Genomic DNA, 21488 nt, shown 5'->3' with positions numbered 1-21488 from the left:
TGAAGGGGAAAGGAGGAGCATGAATCATGTAACCATGTTAAAAATGAATATTAATAAATGTTAAAAAAAATGTATTATCTTTATGTTCAAGCACTCTGAAATCCCCTTCTCTGATGCTAATATATTGACTTTTTAACTCTTCTTCTGTCTTCCTTTGCAAAATGTTATTATTATTCATTCATCTAGGCCTTTGACCCCTCAACTCTTCTATGGTTTCAACTCAAGCTTCTCCTGAATCCAAAAGCAGTGTCTTTACACTATACACTGCCTAGATTCATGAGATTCCTTCCAGAAGGATGGAGTAAGCAACTTGAGATATATGATGTAGTCAGGATTAGTGTTAATAATCATCATACTTAACATCATATGATTATTGTGGGAAGCCAATAAGAGAATAGATAAAAATCTGAGACCCCTCTTTTGACACCTCTTATGATCCATACCTTTTCTTATTGGAAAAACATTATAGACTCATTGGAAAGTTTTGAGTCCACAACCAGACCAGAAGCTACTGAGTTAACAATTTCTCTCCTTGACAGTTTCTCTCCTTGATAATTAAGAAACCTGAACCCTAAAAAATATATTACTTAGATAAGGACTGGAGCCAGACAATTTAGTCCAGACTATCTGACCAGGTATAGATCTGTAAATCAAGGCAGAACACAATTAGTAAACATCTCCATGAAATTTATTTCTGCTCCCAGAATTAAACCCCTACTAATTGGTGGTTGGAATTTGGCCCTTGTCCTTGCACCCATATCTCTACTTTTTAGACTCTAATGGATTGTGTATGATTTGTAATCCCTTCACAGCTGTGACTCTTTCTTTGTGTTCTTTGTTTGAAACCAGTATAAAATAAAGTCCAAATCCCATTGCGTTAGAGCAACATGGGCTAACCACTAGTCTGGTTGTTCTCATTTTTCCTTTTCCTGTCTTAACCATCCTATGCCACCAACACCACTCAGGACCCAAAACCATATAGGGGGCTGGCTCACTATAGATTATGCTACTTTAACTGTATTAAGTAGTTGTATTTCTGTGATACCCTTCTGATTGTGGTGATTTAAAAAAGACACAAAGTATATGTAATTTTTATGCACAGTTAAAGGAGTCCTTTCTGTCATTATGCAGGAATGAAGACAAAACTATTGAGTAAATGATTTCTAATTTAAAAAGAAGATGTAGTAAGTTATACTTATAAAAACAATCTAATACACAATTTGATTTTTTCCAAGTCATAGGGTTGAGTTAGCATAATTGTCATGAACCAATAATACTCTTACTCAGATAAATAAAATGGCTAGCATGAATATACAATATGGGTTAATTTGGGTGCCAATGGCTATCTTTTGCATATGAAATTAAGTAGTAACTTTAGTCTCATCATCACTATACTCTAACCACCAAACTAAGCATCCCAGAGAAGACTAGACAGGTATAAAATAACTATATCCAAAAGAAGTGTATAATTTATAATCTCTTTCAAACTACAGACCATGCAGAATCTATAGTTTGGTTAAAGGCCTAATTGCGATTTATACTGCTTGTTTTCTAAATTGAAGACAAAATTATGAGATTTTAGATATATGCTTAAAAGAGTTTTTAATTTAAAAAAAATAACTGAACAGAATTTGCAAACAAAAAAAATTTAGAATTGGAAGATTCTCAGCAACCGTTGCTTTCCAAATCAATCATTTTATTTTTGATCATTCTACTTTTGAGGAATGTAGCTTTTGTACAAACAAAATGAATATAACCAAAATTAGAAGGGAAATAACAAATTGGGAAAAAATTTTATAACAAATGTCTCTGATAAAGGTTTCCCATATTTGTAGAGAACTAAGTCAAATTTATAAGAATACAAGTCATTCCCTAATTGACATATGGTCAAAGAATATGAACAAACAATTTTCAGATGAAGAAACCAAAGCCATCAAGAATCATATTTTTGTTCTAAATCACTCTTGATTAGAAAAATGCAAATTAAAACAATATCTCAACCTATCATAATGGCTAATATGGCAGTAAAAGAAAGTAGTATATATTGGACAGGATGTGGCAAAATTGGTACACTAATGCATTTTTAGTGGAGTTGTGAAATGATCCAATCATTCTGGAAGGCAATTTGGAACTATGCCCAAAGAGTTATAAAATATGCATACCCTTTGATTGAATAATACCATTACTGAGTCTGCATTCTAAAGAGATAATATAAAAGGGGAAAGGACCTGCTTGTACAAAAATATTTATAGCAGCTCTTTTTGTAGTGGCAAAGAATTGGAAATTAAGGGGATGTCCATCAATTGGGGAATTGATGGAATCAATTGTGGTACATGCTGGTGATAAATAAATGTGCTATAAGGAAAGGTAAGCAAGATGATTTTAGAAAAAGCTGGAAAGATCTGAAGGAACTGATACAGAGTGAAATAAGCAGAACTGGGAGAACTTTGTACATAACAACAGCAATATCGTACAATAATTATCTGTGAAAAATTGGCTCCTCTCAGCAATGCAATGATCTGGGACAATCCTAAAAGAGGGATCCCCCTTAAATGATGGGGAATGCTGTCCACCTCCAGAGAAAGAACTATTGAAGTCATCTTTCACATAAGTGTGTTTATAGTTTTATTTTGGGGTTTTGGTTATGTATATTTTTAAAAAGCTGAAGACCTTACTTAAAGACACCAAAAATTGATTTTTAAAAGAAAAGGGCAGAGAAAAAAAGAATTTCATATTATCACAGTTTTTAAAAAATTACTCCTAGCACATAACATAATGCTCTGTATGCAGTAGGCTATTCCTTTTGTATCTATACTTAATGGAAGAGGTAGTTTAAAACTGATCTGCCTAGCAACCAGTGTGATACTGTGGCAATGGAATTAAAAATCCCATTCCTGACAGTTTTTTCTAAAAATGTATCTAATTTAATCTATGTAGGGAAATCTTGGTGTAGAACTTTTTCTAGTAAAGTAAATAGGCACATTTTAAGCAACTCTAAGTGTAGAAGAGTTCCCTGGGGCACTAAGGAGTTAAATGAAATATTTAAGGTCACAAAGCTATTATGTGTCAGATGGAGGACTTACATCCAGGTCTCCCTTACTCTAAGACTTGTTCTTTATTCCCTACACTACTCTGCTTCTTCTGATACTTCTTTTATAGGAACAAATAATTTATACAATATGAACCTCAATTTTCTCAATCAGGGTAATTACACTTGTGCCCCTTCACAAGGCTGTTATGAAAAATGTTCTTTACGAACCTTAAAATGCAGTATTAATTTAATCCTAGCTCTACTTCTTACTACCCATCTGTGACTTTAAACATGCCAGCTTACCATTCAGGGCATCATTTCCTCAATTATAAAATGATTGGATTGGACTAGATGAGTTCTAATATCCCTACCAGCTCTAAACTTTAGTCAGGCAATATTATATGATGAAAAAAAAATTTTAACATCTATTAAAGCAAAGCTCTATCACAAATATTGTACCAAGAGATATAAATGAAACAACATTTTCCTTGGTCTTTTTAAAATAAATAAACAAATGTATAAATAACAGATTTGTGAGATATTAGAATGGAAAGGAAATTTAGAAATCATCTAGTCCAAAATCTTTATTTTGTAGATGAGGAAATCAAGGATCTGGGGCCTAAACCCATGTCCCAATATTTTTCCCCTTTATATCATTCCCTTTTGAAAAAAACTGATTATAGCAAAGGCTTATTGTAATTTTGATTTTAGAAGGCTAGGTGAAAAACTCATGACATATATTTTCCATGGTACTGGAGGAGATACATTAGAAACCCATGTAGGGAGAGCAAATAATTTGATTTTCTATAACAGCTGATTCTGCAATACAGATTATTCTACAATACAATAGTGTTAGGGTCCGTTTTTGGGTGAGCCAAAGGAAACAAGACAGACAATGCAAGATGCACAGAGAGCAGAGCTTTATTAAGCTACACACGTTCACACACAGGGGAAGAGACTGAAAGGAGTGGTCTCCCCCACGAGTAGGTTCACAACACTCTTTATATAGTACATAGCAGACTTAGAGCAAAGGTGTTTATCACTCTAAGGGCATGGTCCCGTTGGGTGGGTTGCGTACAAGGTCTTATCTACAATACACACTTCAGTTTGCAAGGGGTCCTATCTGAAATACACACAGGCCTATAGGTTTGGGCAAGGGTCAGTTATCTAAAATACACAGAGGCCTATAGGTTTGGGCAAGGGTCAGTTTGGCCATCCACTACATTCCACACTTTTTTTTTTTTTTTTTTTTGTCTAGGGGTCAGGGGGAATCGCCTGGTGCTGGCGCTGAAGAACTAGTACCTGTATGGTATTTAGGCGGTTTTTTCACAAATCTAACTAGTGCATTTAGGATGCAGGGTCCAAAGGTCAGAAGGAGGATTATAATAGCTAAGGGTCCTAGCAAAGATGTGACCAGGCTGGTTAGCCAGGGGGAGGTTGCGAACAGGTTGGCAAACCAGGGGTTATAGCTGTTATGGTCTTTCTTCCTTTGTTCGAGATCCCTTTGGAGCTGGTCAAGGGTGTCCCTAATGATACCGGAATGGTTGGCATAAAAGCAACATTCTTCTCCTAGGGCTGCACAGAGTCCCCCCCTCTTTAAGGAAGAGCAAGTCTAAGCCTCTTCTATTCTGTAGGACTACTTCAGCTGGGGACTTGTGGGATTTCTCTAAGTACCTCAGAGTGTTTTCGAGTTTCCCGATGTCCTCGTTCACTGCCACCTTAAGGTGTCTCAGGCCCTGTGTTTGAGTGGTGAGGATGGCTATTCCAGTCCCCACCCCTGCCGCCCCCAGAAGGGTGGCAATGGTTAATGCAATGGTTCCAGGCTCCCTCTTTTCCCTAAGGATCCGAGGTCTTTCCCACAAGGCCATGAAGGCCGGATGTAACCTCACGGTAACTCGCGGGGTGACAGTTACTAAGTGGCAAATCTCCCTGGGCCCTGCTGAGGATATGCAAGGTTGTAGCCCTGTCACTGAGCACAAGAACCGGGTCCCGTTGGGAGAGGTCACATACTTAGTACCTGTAGTGCCATTGAAGGTAGCGATGTTATTGCAGTTCGGGCCTTGTTTCCCCCATGTCTCAACCTTAGTAGTCGAAATTGCAGAGGAGTTCCTGAGGATGCAAGTACCCTTCCCTCCCACTAGGGGAACAGTCAGGCCCGTACCTGTCTCGGTCCAATTGCAAGGCAATTGTTGGGCGTTGTAGGTGGTAGGGAGGGTGCCATTGATAGCAAAAGCTTCAAGGTAAGGGGGCGATGCCACGAGGCACAGCCAGCAGCTGGTGGTCAGATTAGGGGGGGAGGAGTTGAGTATTGCAAAGGCCACCTCTAGCAGGCATCAGTGTTCAGTTGTAGGAATGCTTGGTCTGGGGGCTGCAGGTCCAGGGACTGCAGCTGTCATAGCTTCGGCGGTTGCAGTGGGAGTTGGGACACTAGCTGGATTGTTGACAGTCGGAGCAAGAGTTGTCAGAGCAAGAGTAATCGTGGTCTTAGGCTTGGGCCGCGGCTGGGGTTTCTGGGGTCGGGGCTTCAGGGCTTGGTTGGGCCCCACGAATATTGCAGGGGCGGTCACTATAGGTAACTTTTGGATGCGAAAGAAATCTTCTTCATCCGCTCCTGACATATACTGCCTAATTCCCCAAGTCCTACCGGACAGCCATCCGACGTCTTCGGGCCATAGTACCGTGAGGTTGAGGTTCTGGCCATCACTATGTCTTTTCATTTGCAAATATCGATCAGGTTCTTGTGTCTACCAGTCAGTGGCCAGGGTTTCACAACCCCAAGAGGAACAATAGTACTGGCCAGGTGAGTTACAGTACCGCTTCCCAGGGTTCGAAGCCGGGCAGCCATAGTATTGTCGGGTCCTAGGGTCATAGTCAGTCCCTGTTCGAGTATAGTAGTCTGCACTGGCGCGTTGAGCCATGTCACAGCGACAGGGGGAAGTATCGACCAAGTCGCAGGGATACACGATAAAGGAGGGAGACCGTGCAGTGCTTGTCTCTTTCACGGATCATGTAGACTGTCCGCTGGTTAATATCCATTTCCATGGCTGGTGCGGGCTGCCGGCAATTGGTGCGGATAAACTTCGCGGAATCCGGGGCAGTGAAGGGGCATTGGTTGGGGAAAGGGCTTTGGCTGAGGTAGAAACCTCAGGGGTCAAGGTGGTGTTGGCGGCAGTCGTGGTGGTTAGGATGGCGCCATCGCTGGTGCTGGTTACTGGTTCTGTGGCATGGTCGGCTGGAGTGGGCATCGTCGATGTGCTCAGGGTCATTGTGGGTGGGGGACAAGTTGAAGAGTCATGGATGAGTACAAGAGTGTTACCTCTCTCACACCACAAAAAGGGAGTCCCAGCGCACAGACCGCTGTTCAGTACCACCATTGCCAAAAAGATGGGGGGAAAGGGTTGGGAGTGGTTAGCCATTAGGGTTTGCTCAATGTCAGCTTCAAAGGGTTATTCAGATGGGCCTTAACTTCCCACCCTGGGTTTGGAGCTGTGGCTGGCCTGACGTGAGAATGGTGGATCCAGGGGCCAATGCCATCCACCTTTACTGCGGATGGAGTGGTCAGCAGGATGACGTATGGCCCTTTCCACCTGGGTTGCAAGGTTTCCTTCCTGTGTCTCTCGGCCCAGACCCAGTCACCGGGCTTGAATTGGTGAGGCTTGAGTGGTGGTGGTTGAAACCGGGCTTGAAGATGTGGCCACAATTCAGCATGCACCTGGGAAAGGGAAAGAACAAAATCTCGCAGATGGGGGGGGGGGGGGTATTTTTTCGGTGGAAGGAAAGGATGATAGAATAGGGGTAAGGAGCCATAAAGGATCTCATAGGGGGTAAGGGATAGCTGGCCCGGGGTATTTCAGGCTTTAAAAAGAGCGAAGGGAAGGAGGGTCACCCAGTCCTTGCCAGTCTCCAGGGTGAGTTTAGTAAGAAACTCTTTTAGGGTCCGATTCATCCTCTCTACCTGACCTGAACTCTAAGGTCTGTATTCGCAATGGTGCTTCCAAGTTACCCCTAGGCCCTTTACCAGCAGCCGGACAGTGTGGCTAATGAAGGCTGGTCCATTATCCGACCCCAAGGAGGTGGGGAGACCATAGCGAGGGATGATGTCTTCCAGGTGATGTTTGGCTACTACCTGTGCTGTTTCAGCCTTGGTAGGAAAGGCTTCTGGCCATCCCGTGAACGTGTCCATCATAACCAGAAGGTACCAGAACCCAAATTTTCCCAGCTTTATCTCAGTGAAGTCGAGTTCCCAATGTTCACAGGGTCTTGTTCCCCTTAACCGGGCCCCTGGGGCGGGGGTGGGGTTGGCTGGCCACACTGCTTGGCAGGTAGTGCATTTGCGGGTAAGTTCCTCAAGAAAGGAGGTCATGCCCTGGAATCAAATCTGCCCCTTCCGTAGAATCTCCCGAAGTTTGTCGGCGCCGAGGTGGGTAAGATGGTGGAGGTGAGTTAGCCAGCAGACAGCCTGCCACATGGGGCAGGAGTATGTTGCCCCAGCGGTCTTGGAAAACCGCCTCGTAGCCGGCTAAGAGTTCGCCTTCCTGTTTAATAACCCATACTCGGTCTTCTTCCAAGTATTGGGGTGACTCTGAGGGAGGGGCTGGGAGCAGGAGGCCTTGGGGAGGGGATGCAAGGGTAAGCACCCGTGGGCCAGGCCTCCATATGGAGGCATGGGTTGCTGCTTCCCGAGCTGCTTCATCCGCCCACCTATTTCCCAGTGCTGGGTGGGAATCGCCCTTCTGATGGCCTGGTGTGTGGATCACAGCCACCAGGTGGGGTTCCCAGACCACATCCAGGAGACCCTGAATATGTTCTAGGTGGGCAATTGGCTTCCCCGTGGAGGTTATGTATCCTCGCTCATGGTAGATGGGAGCATGAACATGCAGGGAGGCAAATGCGTAGCGGCTGTCTGTGTAGATATTCACTCGCTTCCCTTTTGCCGCCCTAAGGGCTGCTTTCAGAGCAATCAATTCAGCCTGCTGGGTTGAGGTTCCTTCAGGAAGTTGGGCTGCCCAAACAATGGAACCTGATTGGTCAACTACTGCTGCCCCCGTTGCTCTGGCCCCCGAGGGAGTGATGAAACTGCTACCATCATTGAAGTAGATGAGGTCCGGGTTTGGGATGGGGGTGTCCTTGAGGTCAGGTCTTGCTGAGGTAGCTTCTACTAAATGTCCTGACAAGAGTGGGATGCTGTTGGGTCCCCTATAGGGAGCAGGGTGGTAGGATTGAGGGCTGAGATCACCTTAAAGGTGAGTCGCGGTTCATTGAGGAGCAGGGACTGATAGTGTGTCAGCCTAGAGTGTGAGAGCCATCTGACTGGTGGTTGCCAAAGGACACTCTCAATGGCGTGAGAGGTGGCAATGGTCAGTGCTTGGCCATGGGTGAGTTTGTCTGCATCCTTGACTAAAAGAGCTATAGCGGCAATAATGCGGAGGCATGCTGGCCACCCCGCTGCCACAGGGTCCATCCTTTTGGACAAATATGCCACTGGCCTGTCCCAGGGTCCCAACTTTTGGGTGAGGACTCCCTTTGCTACTCCATGTTTTTCATCCACGAAGAACAAAAATGCCTTTTTGGGATCAGGCAGGGCCAAAGCCGGGGCTCTCAGCAAGGAGGCGCGCAGTTCCTGAAAGGCCAAGTCCATGTCCGTTGTCCATGACCAAGCCTTGGACTCCCTAGCCCCTAAATAGAGGGGCTTCGCGATTTCAGCGAAATTAGGGATCCACAACCAACAGTAACCCACCGTCCCGAGAAACTCTCGGACCTGCCTAGGTGATGATGGGGTAGGGATTGTCAAGACAGTCTGGGTCATGGCCTTAGTGAGCCATCGAAAACCCTCTTTCAGGCTATAGCCTAGAAATATTACCTCCGTGCGGGCAATGCGCGCTTTCTTCACGCTGACGCGATACCCCGATTCCTGGAGGCAGGTCAGAAGTGCTCGAGTAGCATCTTTACAGGAATCTTCAGAGGGAGAAGCGATGAGGAGGTCGTCGACGTACTGCAAGAGGGTCACTTCAGGACGTGCAGTGCGGAACTCCTCCAGATCCTGAGCCAGAGCATCTCTGAAGAGGGTCGGGCTGAGTTTCAGTCCCTGGGGGAGTCTAGTCCAGGTTAGTTGGGAGACAGTCGGGGACCCAGGGGTGTGCCATTCAAAGGCAAAGATGGGTTGGCTAATGGGTGCAAGCAGGAGGGTAAAGAAAGCGTCCTTCAAGTCCAAAGTGGTGTACCATATAAGGGAAGGATGGAGATTGCTAAGCAGCATGTAAGGATTGGGGACTGTGGGATGGATGTCCTCAATCCTTTTGTTCACCTCCCTCAGGTCTTGGACCGGCCGATAGTCATTTGACCCAGGTTTCTTTACCAGTAAGAGGGGAGTGTTCCAAAGTGATTTGCATGGAACCAGGATTCCGGCCTTCAGAAGGTGGTCGATATGGGGTTGGATCCCTTTCCTGGCTGCTAGGGGCATTGGGTATTGTCTGACCCGGATGGGTGTGGCCCCGGACTTGAGGGGGATCACGACTGGGGCTTGGCGGATTGCCAAGACAACACCTGAAAGCTCCGCCCACACCCCCGGGTGAGCCGCCACCCAAGGCTTAACATGGGGTGGAATGTTGGCGGGAATGGGGTCAGAGAACAATCGGTGTTCATCCTGAAGGCTCACTGTGCTCATCCTTCAGCATCAGTCACGGTCACTGAGTCTTGGTGAAACTGTATGCAAGCGCCTAATTTATGCAAAAGATCTCTACCCAAGAGAGGGGCAGGGCTATCAGGAATGACTAGGAAGGAGTGGGAGACCACATGGGTCCCAAGATTCACAGTTCATTTAGTGGTCCAGGGGTATTTGTGAGAACCCGCCACTCCCTGGACCACGGAAAATTTGGAGGAAGTCTCGCCCAGGGGATGTTGGAGGACTGAGTGTTCTGCCCCCGTGTCCACCAGCAGGGGAATGGGAGTCCCCTCAATGCAAGCTGTTACCCAGGCCTCAGGGAGGGGGCCTGAGACCCGTCCCCCTCAATCCCTTTCGGCAAAGGTTAGGGTCTGTCGTCCTGGGCGGCTAACCATCGGGGGTGGGGGAGGAAATCTCCTCCTGGGTCCGCGAGAAGGCGCCCTGTGGGGGCAATCCCTCTGCCAATGGCCCAGGAGCCCTCAGTCAAAGCAAGTCCCCCTGGGTTGGGGATCCGGCTCCGATTGCCCCGGCTGCTGACGAAGGGCTGCAGCTAGAATACGAGTGGTCTCTTGTTGACCTTTAAGCATCTGTCTTTGGGCCTTTTCTTCCCGAAAGCGTTGTTCTGAATGCATCCTGACATCCCGTTCCTCAGCCTCTTTCTGTCTCTGATCCTGCCTGATAAGGTCCTCCTGTCTCAGGCGTTCTGCCCACTCCTTGGGAGTCTCCCTGGTGTTATAGACCTTCTCTGCTACCTTCAGAAGTTCCTCTAGGGACTGTGCCGTGAATGCATCCACCCTCTGCAGCTTTTTACGGATGTCTGGTGCCGTTTGATTGGCAAATGCTAGTAGGACTGCCGTCTGACTGGCAGGAGCTGTGGGGTCCATGGGGGAATACATTCGGAAGGCATTCTGTAGCCGTTCTAGAAAGGCTGCGGGAGTTTCCTCAGGGTCCTGTCTAACTGCCCCAATTTTGGTCAAATTAGTGGGCTTCCGAGCTGTTGCACAGAGGCCTGCTAGGAGAGTCTGGCGATAGGACTGAAGACGCTCCCTACCTTGCTCCGTCTAGAAGTCCTAATCCGGGCGATTCATGGGAAACGCAGCTTCCAAGCGAGCGGGATCAGCCGTGGGGCGGCCGTCGTCACCTAGAATCATTTTCCGCCCTTCTGCAAGAATACAGTCATGCTCTTCACTAGTGAAGAGGGTGCGGAGAAGCTGCTGACAGTCGTCCCAAGTGAGAGTATGAGTGAGAAAAATGGATTCCAGAAGGTCAATGAGCTTCTGTGGTTGCTCAGAAAAGGGGGCTTTTGGTGTTTCCAATTGTATAAATCAGAAGAGGTGAATGGCCAGTATTGATGAACCATTGGCCCACCGGGGACCATGGGTCCCACAGTCCGGACAGGGAGGGCCACTGTGGAGGAAGGTAACTGGCCTTCTTCGGGAGCGAGAGGGCTGCGGCCCCTTGTCCGATGGGCCGGGGGAGGTGAAGGTAAAACAGGGGGAACTGCCTGGGCAGGAGGTGCTGCCTGGGCTTCCCCCGGTAAGGGAGGGTATATGGGAGCTGGGGGGTTGTAAGGGGGAGGTAAGGAAAGGTCCAGCAGAGATTCCTCTGGGGCTGGGAGGACTGGCGGTGCTGAGGGGTTGGGCTGTCCCTTGCTTTCAGATGGGTCACGGGCTGCTTTGTCTAGGGCAAGGGTGAGGACTCGTGCTGAGTCGGTGTACGGCTTGAGCCATGGGGGAGGGTCCTGAGCCAGGGATTGCCAGGTAAAAATGTAGGGAATCTGGTCTGGGTGCCCCTCGGTTCTAGGGGCCAAAACCGCCGTGCGGACTGCTGAGATGACCGCACGATCCCAGGTTCCCCCATAAGGCCATTGTACCCCAAAGGTGGGCCATTCCCCATTACAAAGGGCTTGGAGTTTCCCTTTGCGGACCTCCAGCCCTAGGTCCGCTGCGTGGGACTTAAAATCCCCAAAGTGTTGGAGAACCAGGTCGATAGGGTGGCTAGGAGAGTTACCCATTTCTCTTGTGGTAGGGTGGCCAAGAGGATAGAGAGAGGAATGACAGAGGAAAGAAAGATCAAGAAGAGGAGACCGCGTAGTGTCAAAAAAAAATCTGTGGGGAGCAACCTCCAGTTAAGCCTTCTGAAGGGATCGGGGAGCCCCAAAAGGCCAGGGCCAGCCAGGCCAGAGGTCCCTCATCCACCCGGGACTGAGTAAGGCGTCCCTCAGTCAGCCCTCGGTGTCTAATCTTACAAACCCACAATTTCTCAAGAGGACTCGAACCTCTTTCTACTTCGGCGGTTTCAGCGCTTTTCCGCCCGCAGGACTAGAAACTGCGCACCACAGGACTTGAACCTGTAGTATCACAAGGCTTCCACCCGCAAAAAAACTCCTGCACACTCCAGGCCAGCAGGTGGGGTCAACTCAAGAGGACTCGAACCTCTTTACCCCCAAGACCCTTCGGCCAGGGAGCAAAGGAAGCAACTCGCGACTCACGGGACTTGAACCCGTGACACAGCTAAATTTGGCCGGAACCGAACCTGAACAGGAAGCTGGGAAGGGGAGGAGGGGTAGGAAAAAAGTATAGCCACTCGCTTCCCCGATTTCTCAGCCGGCCTCCTCTCAGAGGAATGGAACCGTGATACTTTCAGGCCCATACTCAGAAACAGGTCAAGGAAAACAGCCAGCATCAACCACCTCCTCTCGGGTTAGGTATACACCTCTTGCCAGAGGTGGACCACAGTGCTTAGGCATAGGTGGGCCATATAATCCCCGGCCAGGCGGACGCCCTGCTACTCATATGCACAGCGTGGGCTGTTTTTCCTGGCCATCAAGGCACCCAGTCACTCAGCAGACACACATCCAGTCACACAAGTAATCCTCACCTCCAGATACCGGTTCCGGAATTTCAGCCAATCAAGTTCCCAGGCTCACTCAGGGTGGCTTCCACTATCCATCTGCTGTTCCTAGGGCGTATTCCTAAGCAGACAAGCCCCCATATGTTAGGGTCCGTTTTTGGGTGAGCCAAAGGAAACAAGACAGACAATGCAAGATGCACAGAGAGCAGAGCTTTATTAAGCTACACACGTTCACACTCAGGGGAAGAGACTGAAAGGAGTGGTCTCCCCCACGAGTAGGTTCGCAACACTCTTTATATAGTACATAGAAGACTTAGAGAAAGGTGTTTATCACTCTAAGGGCATGGTCCCGTTGGGTGGGTTGCGTACAAGGTCTTATCTACAATACACACTTCAGTTTGTGAGGGGTCCTATCTGAAATACACACAGGCCTATAGGTTTGGGCAAGGGTCAGTTATCTAAAATACACAGAGGTCTATAGGTTTGGGCAAGGGTCAGTTTGGCCATCCATTACAATAGTAAAGTAATAATAACAATAATTGCTTACATCTACATAGTGCTTTATTTAGTTTTTTCTTTCACAAACCCCATGAAGTAGGTATTGCAGACATTGAAATTGATTCTGACAAGGGTAAATAAATGATTGGTTTAATGTCACATAGAAAGAAAATGGCAGAGCTAGAATTTTAATTTGTTTCTTCAAACTACCAGGACAAAATTCTTTACATTATGCCAGGTTGGGGTTTACATCATATACAAAGAAAGAATAAATTTATTTGTGAATTAGGGAGTTAGGAGGGCATACATTATGAGATGTAATTATCTCCCTTGTGGTAAGATCAGGAAATGTTTGTGAAGATTAAAATTAATATGCAAGATACTAAATGTTATATTTATGAATATTTTATTAATAATAAACTAACAAAAGAGACCAACTAAAAGGTACTAACCAGCTCGCTCCCAGGAACCAAAAAAAGCAAGGGAGTAGTTACAGCCAACTATAAAACAATAACGTGACCACGCAAATGTGGAGGTGCAGGAGAGATTAAAGGGAATTTTGGGAAAACTAAAGGACTTATGGGGGGGGGTCAAGTCCAGGGTTCAAAATTTCCATTTATACGTGTTCATGTAAGGAAAGATTTTAGGATCTAGTGAAAAGATAAATGAAAAGTAATGTCATAGGTTAGAATAATAGTAATAAAAAGATATTCTAGACATAACTGTGATCTCAGCACCTATACAGATTTTTTTACTTGTGTCTATATATAAAAAGCAGGAAATATGTCTAGGTAGATAGGAGAAATAATGGTCTTCTCCCCTTATATTTTATATTTCTCTATAATTATCTCTATTTCTCTACTATAAATTGGGATAACAAAAGGCGTGTAGATTTTTTTCAAAATGAGGAATCCATAAACCCAAAGATTCTTGACAAAAACTAGGTTACTATCCATCATATGGAAAATGAATACAGTCCAACTTATAGATATTGAAATTTATAAAGATATAAAGTTCAACACATATGAAATCACTCCAAAGAAAAGATCATGGCTGATGGTATGAATTTACTGGACTCTATACTGTGTCCTGATTCATTTAGGGTCTGGAGCTAAGTATCATCTGCTGAGAGATGGAATGATATTCTAACCACAACTCTAGAAAGTTTAAGCCACAAAAAGGAAAAATCTTAAAGTGTTTTCTCTTCCCTAGAGAGGGATTATTTTGTGGATGTCAAGGTAATGGAATAATTAGAGAAAACATGTATTGAGTAGGTTTGCCTTTGAGGAGACATAAGAATAGATATAGTTGGCAGAATCCTGCAAGAAATAGAATAGAGGATGGACGTCATATATCAATGACATTTCAGAAATGAAAACACTTTCTTGATCCCTCCCTGGATTTCCTTGTTCTGGAAACTATAGACAAGTGGGTTCAGGGTAGGAGTTACCAGAGTGTACAGTGCAGCCACTACCTTGTCCCGTTCAAAGTTATAAGTGGAAGCTGGGCGGATATAAGTGTAGATGACAGGGGAATAATAGAGGGACACCACCAAGAGGTGGGAGGAGCAAGTGGAGAAGGCCTTTCTCTTACCTTCAGTGGTACGAATGCGAAGGATGGCAGAAATGATGAAGCCATAGGAGATGCAAGTGAGGATGAAGTCTCCCATGAATAGGGCAATGTCAGCCACAAATACCATTACTTCATTTGTCCTCACAGGGCTACAGGACAATGCAAGCAATGGGGGGATCTCACAGAAGAAGTGGTTAATTGTATTGGGCCCACAGAAGGTCAGCCTGAGGATGAGGCCTGTATGTACCCAAGAATTGACAATAGCTATGGTCATGACAGTGCAGAGAAGTGCCATGCACATATTGCGGTTCATAATGGTGCTATAGCTCAGGGGGAAACAGATAGCCACATAGTGATCATAGGCCATCACGGTAAAAAGAACCATTTCAGCTCCTAGGGGCCAAGTAAAAAAGAAGAGCTGGGACATACAACCCTCATAAGAAATGGTCTTATCCAATACCAGCATGTTCTCCAGCATTTTGGGGATGATGGTGGAGGTGCAGATAACATCCACCACACCTAATGACAGCAGAAGAAGATACATAGGAGAATGAAGGCTGGTGTTGTAAGTGATGGCAATAACAATAATCACATTACCAAGTAGGGCCATTAGGTAGATGAAGAAGAAGATGGTAAAGAAGATTCCTTGGAGTTTAGGTTGCCCAGAAAGCCCAACCACTACAAACTCAGTAACAGTGCTGTGGTTCATCATGCCTTGTAAGCACTGTTGGGCATACAATGTAATAACCAGTTTTATAATAATTAAATGAAGATGTATCAAAAAAATGGAGATAGGGATGTAATTTTTATGATATCATGTGAAGATTTGTCTTCTAAACACAGGATTAGAAATGCCCTTGCTGTGAGATTATCTCTTCTTCTCTTTCTTCATCATTCCCTGGGTCCCACTTGGCTTCGTACTCTGGTATTGCAATAATATCAGTGCATAGGGGAGTATAGTGAAGTAAAAAAGTAAAGATTAAATTAGAACACTAGTGATCATAATGACATTTTGGCATGAAAATTATCTAAATATGGATAAGGAATTAGTTTATGAAATGATGCATACACTTCACACATCAGATATATTTATATCTGTGTCTGTCTTGGTTCTTTTAACCAACAACTTTTTTCCAACAAATATGGAAAATGCTAGAGACACATAAAACAACAGAAAGTAATAAGCTTGCTTCTGGTCATAAAAAGTGATGAATGAAATGGGAATATTATTTTTATGGCCATTGAATCAATTGATCATTAAATTAAAAATAAAAATGATGTAGAGACAAAGCTGATCATTTGACTAAATTGTTCAAGTTATTGTCTGAAATGGTCAATCATTTTAAAGGTTCCAATTAGAACCAGGTTTTTTCTTCCTTCATTGAATGGGAAAAACTATTTAACTGAATTGGCTTAATTGTCCTAATCAATCTATTTTCTTTTCAAAAAAATGTAATCATATTTTCTATGCAGTGGCAAATTTATATTGGGAGATTTGGAAAAGATGATCATCACCTTTATCAAAACCCTTTATAATTCCTTGTGATCTTGTCTCCCTTGCCTAAAGCAAGATCCTCCATATTTTATGGAGTTTATTCACCTCAAATAATTAATAGTCAATAGTTTTGTGAGTAACTTTATAACCAATAAAGTCAGTGACCAAAGTTATTGAGCACACAATCATATGGATGTTAATTTCCTTTCCTGACATGTGTGACTCAGAAACAGTGATATATAACAAGCAAAAATATTGTAAGCACAATGCCAAATAATTGTTTTAATTGATTTCCCCCTTTGAATTGACTTGTTGCTTGACTAAAATGAGTGGAGCAACAATTTGTTAATATTGTGTAGAATCAATAAGAACAAGCTAATAGCCTTAATAGAATTTAGGTCCCCCATCTCAGCTTCTTTTTTTTTCCCCATAAAGACCTAAGTGAGAGAAAGGTCATTAGAGTTGGAATCAGACAACCTGAATACAACTATTGACTCTTTTAAGGATTTTAAGGAATAATGAATAAATGTTAATATTATATAAATAAGAATTCTTTTATATAATACAGACAATAACAAGTCAAATAGCTTACCTTACATTATATCTATTTTGATAATAGGTACTTGAATTGGCCATTTTTTCTTCCTTCATTTGCTCAGTTTCACTAGAAATACCTGTAGATTAAAACATTGAGGGAATATCAAACTTTATATGTCAAAGCCTTCATTTTATTTAGTAAAGATGTTAAAAAACACGTAAATCACAACTGGTAGAGGTCAATTCTCCCATTTTTTATAAGGATTCTGAGTTCTAGGAAGAGAGCAGAGGCAAATCAATGTCAATGAGCATTTACTATGTACTAGGCACTGTGCTATGTACTGAAGATAAAAAGAAAGGGGGAAAACAGCTTTACCTCCACAGAGTTTATAATGTGTAATTGAGGGCATAAATATAATATATAATATAAAACGATGTAGGTATAGAATAGGTATAGAAATAAATAGGTATGGCTGGCAGCTTGGTGGTTCAGTGGATTGAGAGCCAGATAGGAGATCCTGGATTCAAATCTGGCCTTATACACTTCATAGTTGTGTGACCCTGGGCAAGTCAGTTAACCCCATTGTCTAGGCCTTCCTGCTATTCTGCCTTAGAATCAATATTTAGTATTAATCCTAAAACAGAAGGTAAGGGTTTAAAAAAAAAAAGAGGTATGTACAGGATGCATACAGAGTATATGGAAGGAAGGAAGGAAGGAATGAAAAAAACAAAGGAAGGAAAGGAGGCAGGAAAGAAGGGAGGAAGGAAAGATTATGCTTTACTATGTAGTTAAATGATGCAGAAAAAAATCAAGCAGTTTGCTATTTCAGGGATAGGCAGTTTTATTGAAGTTACTGTTCTGGACAAAAAAAAAAAGTGAGGGAAAAGATGAGTAAAAGGGAAAGAGAGCAAAACAAGAAAGATATGGAGTAATGACTACTTGCCACCATCCAATGAAATCATTAAATAAAATGGAGCATGTTCAGAAGATGATGGCCATGATAGTGGAAGGACTGTAAACTATGTACTGAAACACATACAAGGATGTATTGTTGAAAGAATTAGGAAGGCTTAGGTTTGTAAAAAGAAGACTTAGAGGATACATGGTATCTGTCTAAAAAGAAATGAAAGAGTTTCATGTAGAAGTGGTATTAAACTTTACTATTTTGACTCAAAAGGACAGAATTAGGAATAAAGATTACAAATTGCAGAGTAGCTTATTTATACTTAATAGGAAAAGCTTCCTTACATTTAGAACTAACTGAAAGGGAATGGTTATAGGCTGAATACCAAAATCTAAAGTTGATTCACCATGATCCGCAAGGATATTAGTGCCTATCCAAAAATAGGTATCTTTCCTTCTGTTCCTTCTCCTTCCATATATCACCAAGAACAATGAACATCTAATCCTAAACCTCTAGATATAATTTTTTACTTTTTAGAGTTAATCTAGTTGACTTTGTGACTCCATTCTGAACACTAAAAAAATCTAATATATCTATCTAATGGGTCTCACTCATCCAGGCATCTACCAAGAAACTAGGGTTTATCCAAAGAAAACATCTTTTCATCTATCCTGCCAACCACCACATCAACTTTCTATCACTTTTGTTCTGTGAACAATCAATTGGTCCTGCCCTTGTTGGAAAGAACACAGCAGTCCCAGACCAAAACTTCCCTTCCTTGGCCAAACTCTGTTTTGTATGTTTTTGCATACCCCTATTAAAATGTAAATGGGACAGATAGGTGGTTCAATAAGCACTGAATTGGAGTTGGGAAGATCTGATTTCATTCTTGTCTCAGACACTTACTAGCTATGCAACTTTGGACAAGTTACTTACCCCTATTTGTTTCAGTTCCTTATCTGTAAAATGGGGACAAGCTAGAGAAGAAAATGACAAATAATTCCAGTATCTTTGCCAAGAAGTTGAGCATGACTAATGAACAACATTAGAATGTAACCTCCTTGAAGGCATGGATTGTTTTATTTTTGAACTTGTATCCCAGGATTTAGCACTCAGTCAGTCAGTCCATCAATAAGCATTTAATATGCACTTATTATATTCTAGGCACAAAGAAGTTAAAAATAATTTTTGACATCTGGGAACTCAAATTCTAATAGAGGAGAAAGAACATTTAGGCAAGAGAAGACAGCTAGTAAAAATGTACAGTCAGGAAATTAAATGCAATGTTTGAAGAAAAGCAAGAAGACCAATATGGCTAGATTATGTAGGGAAAGGAGTAAAGTATAAAAAGAATGGAAATGTTAGTTTTATTAGCCACAAACTACAAAACCTATTTTTCTGTTGGTAATGAACACAACAGTCATTATTTACTCTGAGGTTTGCAAAGCACTTTACATATAACATTTGATCCTTACAACTACTCTGGGAGGTAGGTACTATATGATCCTCATTTTTTAGCTGAGAAAACTGAAAAAGATAAGGTTACTTGTGGAGACAACAATATAAAAATTGATATCCTTAAATATAAAGGCATAGATTAGGGTAGAAAGCATGACAACTCTTTGAAGGAGAAAGAATTGGGGGTCAATGAATAATAGCAACCATTATCTGGGTGACATACAAAGATGGAGTGAACTACAGAGGAATATAGCTTGCTCAGTAATGGCAGCAGAAGGAGAATCTAGAAATTGCAGTGAGAAACTCAGTTTGCTTACTTCCCAGCATTGTGTATGAGGGAAATTAAGAAAAAAGTGCATGTGGTTCCACTGAAGAATGCTTCCATTGGAAATCATTTGTAAGGATTTCATAATTAGAACAATAATGCCACCTCAGAAGGAAAACCCAAGCTCCTGGGGGCAAGTGACTCCCAGAAGAATGAAACACCATAAAAACCAGAAACAAAATGGCAAGTGGGAAAAAAAATACCTTGAAGGAGGGCAAAAGTAATCAGGGACACCTGAAAATTTCTACCTTGGAATAACACTTTTAAAAGACTAAAAGTCTTGAGTAAACAGAAAGGGAAGACAATATTGAAGAAAATGAGGAGAGAAAGAAATCTGTTGTTTAAAAAATGGTGCAGAACTTAAAAAAAAAAATTAAACTAAGGAAATGGAAGAGTAGAAATGGAAGAGAGCTTTACTTTATCACTTAATTGGGGGGAAGGGGACATTGAAATAACCAGGTAAAAAAGAAAGATCAACGAATTGATAAGATAAACAAAATTTCAAAATTAGGGAAAGAAGTAATAAGAGGTCGGGGGGGGATGGAATTTTTTGGAATAGAATTGCCTAAAATAAGAGAAAAGGTTCTAATTTGAAAAAAAACACAGCAATTTTAGAGGATGGATGAAATTTGTAAAAAATATAAAACTAACTCTCATAACTTTAAATAACAATGTATTAAATAATCTAACAAGAGAAAAATAGTGACAGATTCAATCACAAAAAAATCTATTACAAGAAATGCACCTAAAAAACAAAGATATGGAGGAAAAAAGGAGAGTCTAGAATAATGTCCATTTTGCATCAGATAAATCCCACAAAGTAGGAATTACAATCCTTTCAACATAAAAAGAGACAAGGAAATTACATTATGCTGGAAAGAACAATAGATGGCAAACCAATATCAGTATAATATTCCTATTGTCTTAGATTCTAAACTCACAAAGAAAAATTTAAATGAATTATAGTACTATCTAAACCAGTGGTTCCCAAACTTTTTTGGCCTACTGTCCCCTTTCCAGAAAAAAATATTACTTAGCGCCCCCTGGAAATTATGAAACTATTTATTGAATTCAGAATAGAATGTAATAGAAAAAAAGGGTGGCCATCACTGCTCCCTGGATCGCTGCAGCACCCACCAGGGGGCAGTAGGGTCCACTTTGGGAATCACTGATCTAGACAATAATGCCACAATAGCAAAAGACGTTAATGTTACTCTTTTAGTTTTGGACAAATCTACTAAAAAGTATAAATAAAAAGAAAATAATAAATTGACCAAAATGTTAGAGAAATTAATGCTAAAAGATACATTGTGTCTTCTAAATGAATTTGCTAATATATACATACACATACATATATATACATATATTTCTCAGCACCAAATAGAACTTTTATGAAAAATTTACCATGTATTAGGGTACAGAGACATTGCCAATGAATGTAAAAAGGAAGGAAGAGAAAAGAAAAATATATTCCTTACAGACCATAATACAATAAAAGTTGTAAATTATTTAAGGCACACAAACAAATAACTCTCTGAAAATGAAATCCTAAATGATGAGTGGGTGAAAGTACAAGTAATAGAAACAACTAATATTATATGAAAGAAAATTATAAAGATGAAACAACATACCAAAATTTCTCAGATGCAGTAAAGCAGTCCTCAGGTGAGAAGTTACATTCCTACAAATATACATTAACAACAACAGAAAAAAGATTAGGGAACTAAATATCCATTTTAGAGCAGAAAACCAATTAACAAAATGAATGCAAAAGAAGAGTTATTCAGGGGGCAGCTGGGTAGCTCAGTGGATTGAGAGTCAGGTCTAGAGACGGGAGGTCCTAGGTTCAAATCCGGCCTCAGACACTTCCCAGTTGTGTGACCCTGGGCAAGTCACTTGACCCCCATTGCCCACCCTTACCACTCTTCCATCTAGGAGCCAATACACAGAAGTTAAGGGTTTAAAAAAAAAAAGAAGAGTTATACAAAATAGAATAAAAATAGATAAACTGGAAATAGAAACTATAAACTATTGAAATGATAAATTAAAATAAAAGCTACTTCTTTTCAAAGACTAATAAAATTAACAGATATTTAGCCAATCTAATTAAAAAGATGTTAAATCATTTCAAAAACAGGAAAAAGTGAGCTTTC

At 42.3% G+C, this 21488-nt stretch overlaps 2 protein-coding genes across 2 annotated transcripts; both read right to left on the bottom strand.

Annotated features, from left to right (window-relative positions):
• Positions 1–6446: 6446 nt before the first annotated feature.
• LOC123246284 lies at positions 6447–11706 on the bottom strand. Its single transcript, XM_044675202.1, is given in 7 exon segments — positions 6447–7397; positions 7495–8195; positions 8198–9688; positions 9691–9993; positions 10231–10753; positions 10805–10992; positions 11061–11706. Coding segments are annotated over 7 exon segments (4803 nt in total).
• A 2691-nt stretch (positions 11707–14397) lies between these two features.
• On the bottom strand, positions 14398–15327 carry LOC123243888 (olfactory receptor 13G1). The gene has a single exon (XM_044672029.1). The coding sequence runs from the start codon at positions 15325–15327 to the stop codon at positions 14398–14400; it is 930 nt and encodes a 309-aa protein (XP_044527964.1).
• Positions 15328–21488: the final 6161 nt, after the last annotated feature.

The sequence above is a fragment of the Gracilinanus agilis genome, chromosome 4, assembly GCF_016433145.1.
Source record: "Gracilinanus agilis isolate LMUSP501 chromosome 4, AgileGrace, whole genome shotgun sequence".
Classification (NCBI taxonomy): domain Eukaryota; kingdom Metazoa; phylum Chordata; class Mammalia; order Didelphimorphia; family Didelphidae; genus Gracilinanus; species Gracilinanus agilis.
The sequence above is the reverse complement of the archived record's forward strand: the minus strand, read 5'-3'. Positions and strand labels throughout refer to the sequence as shown.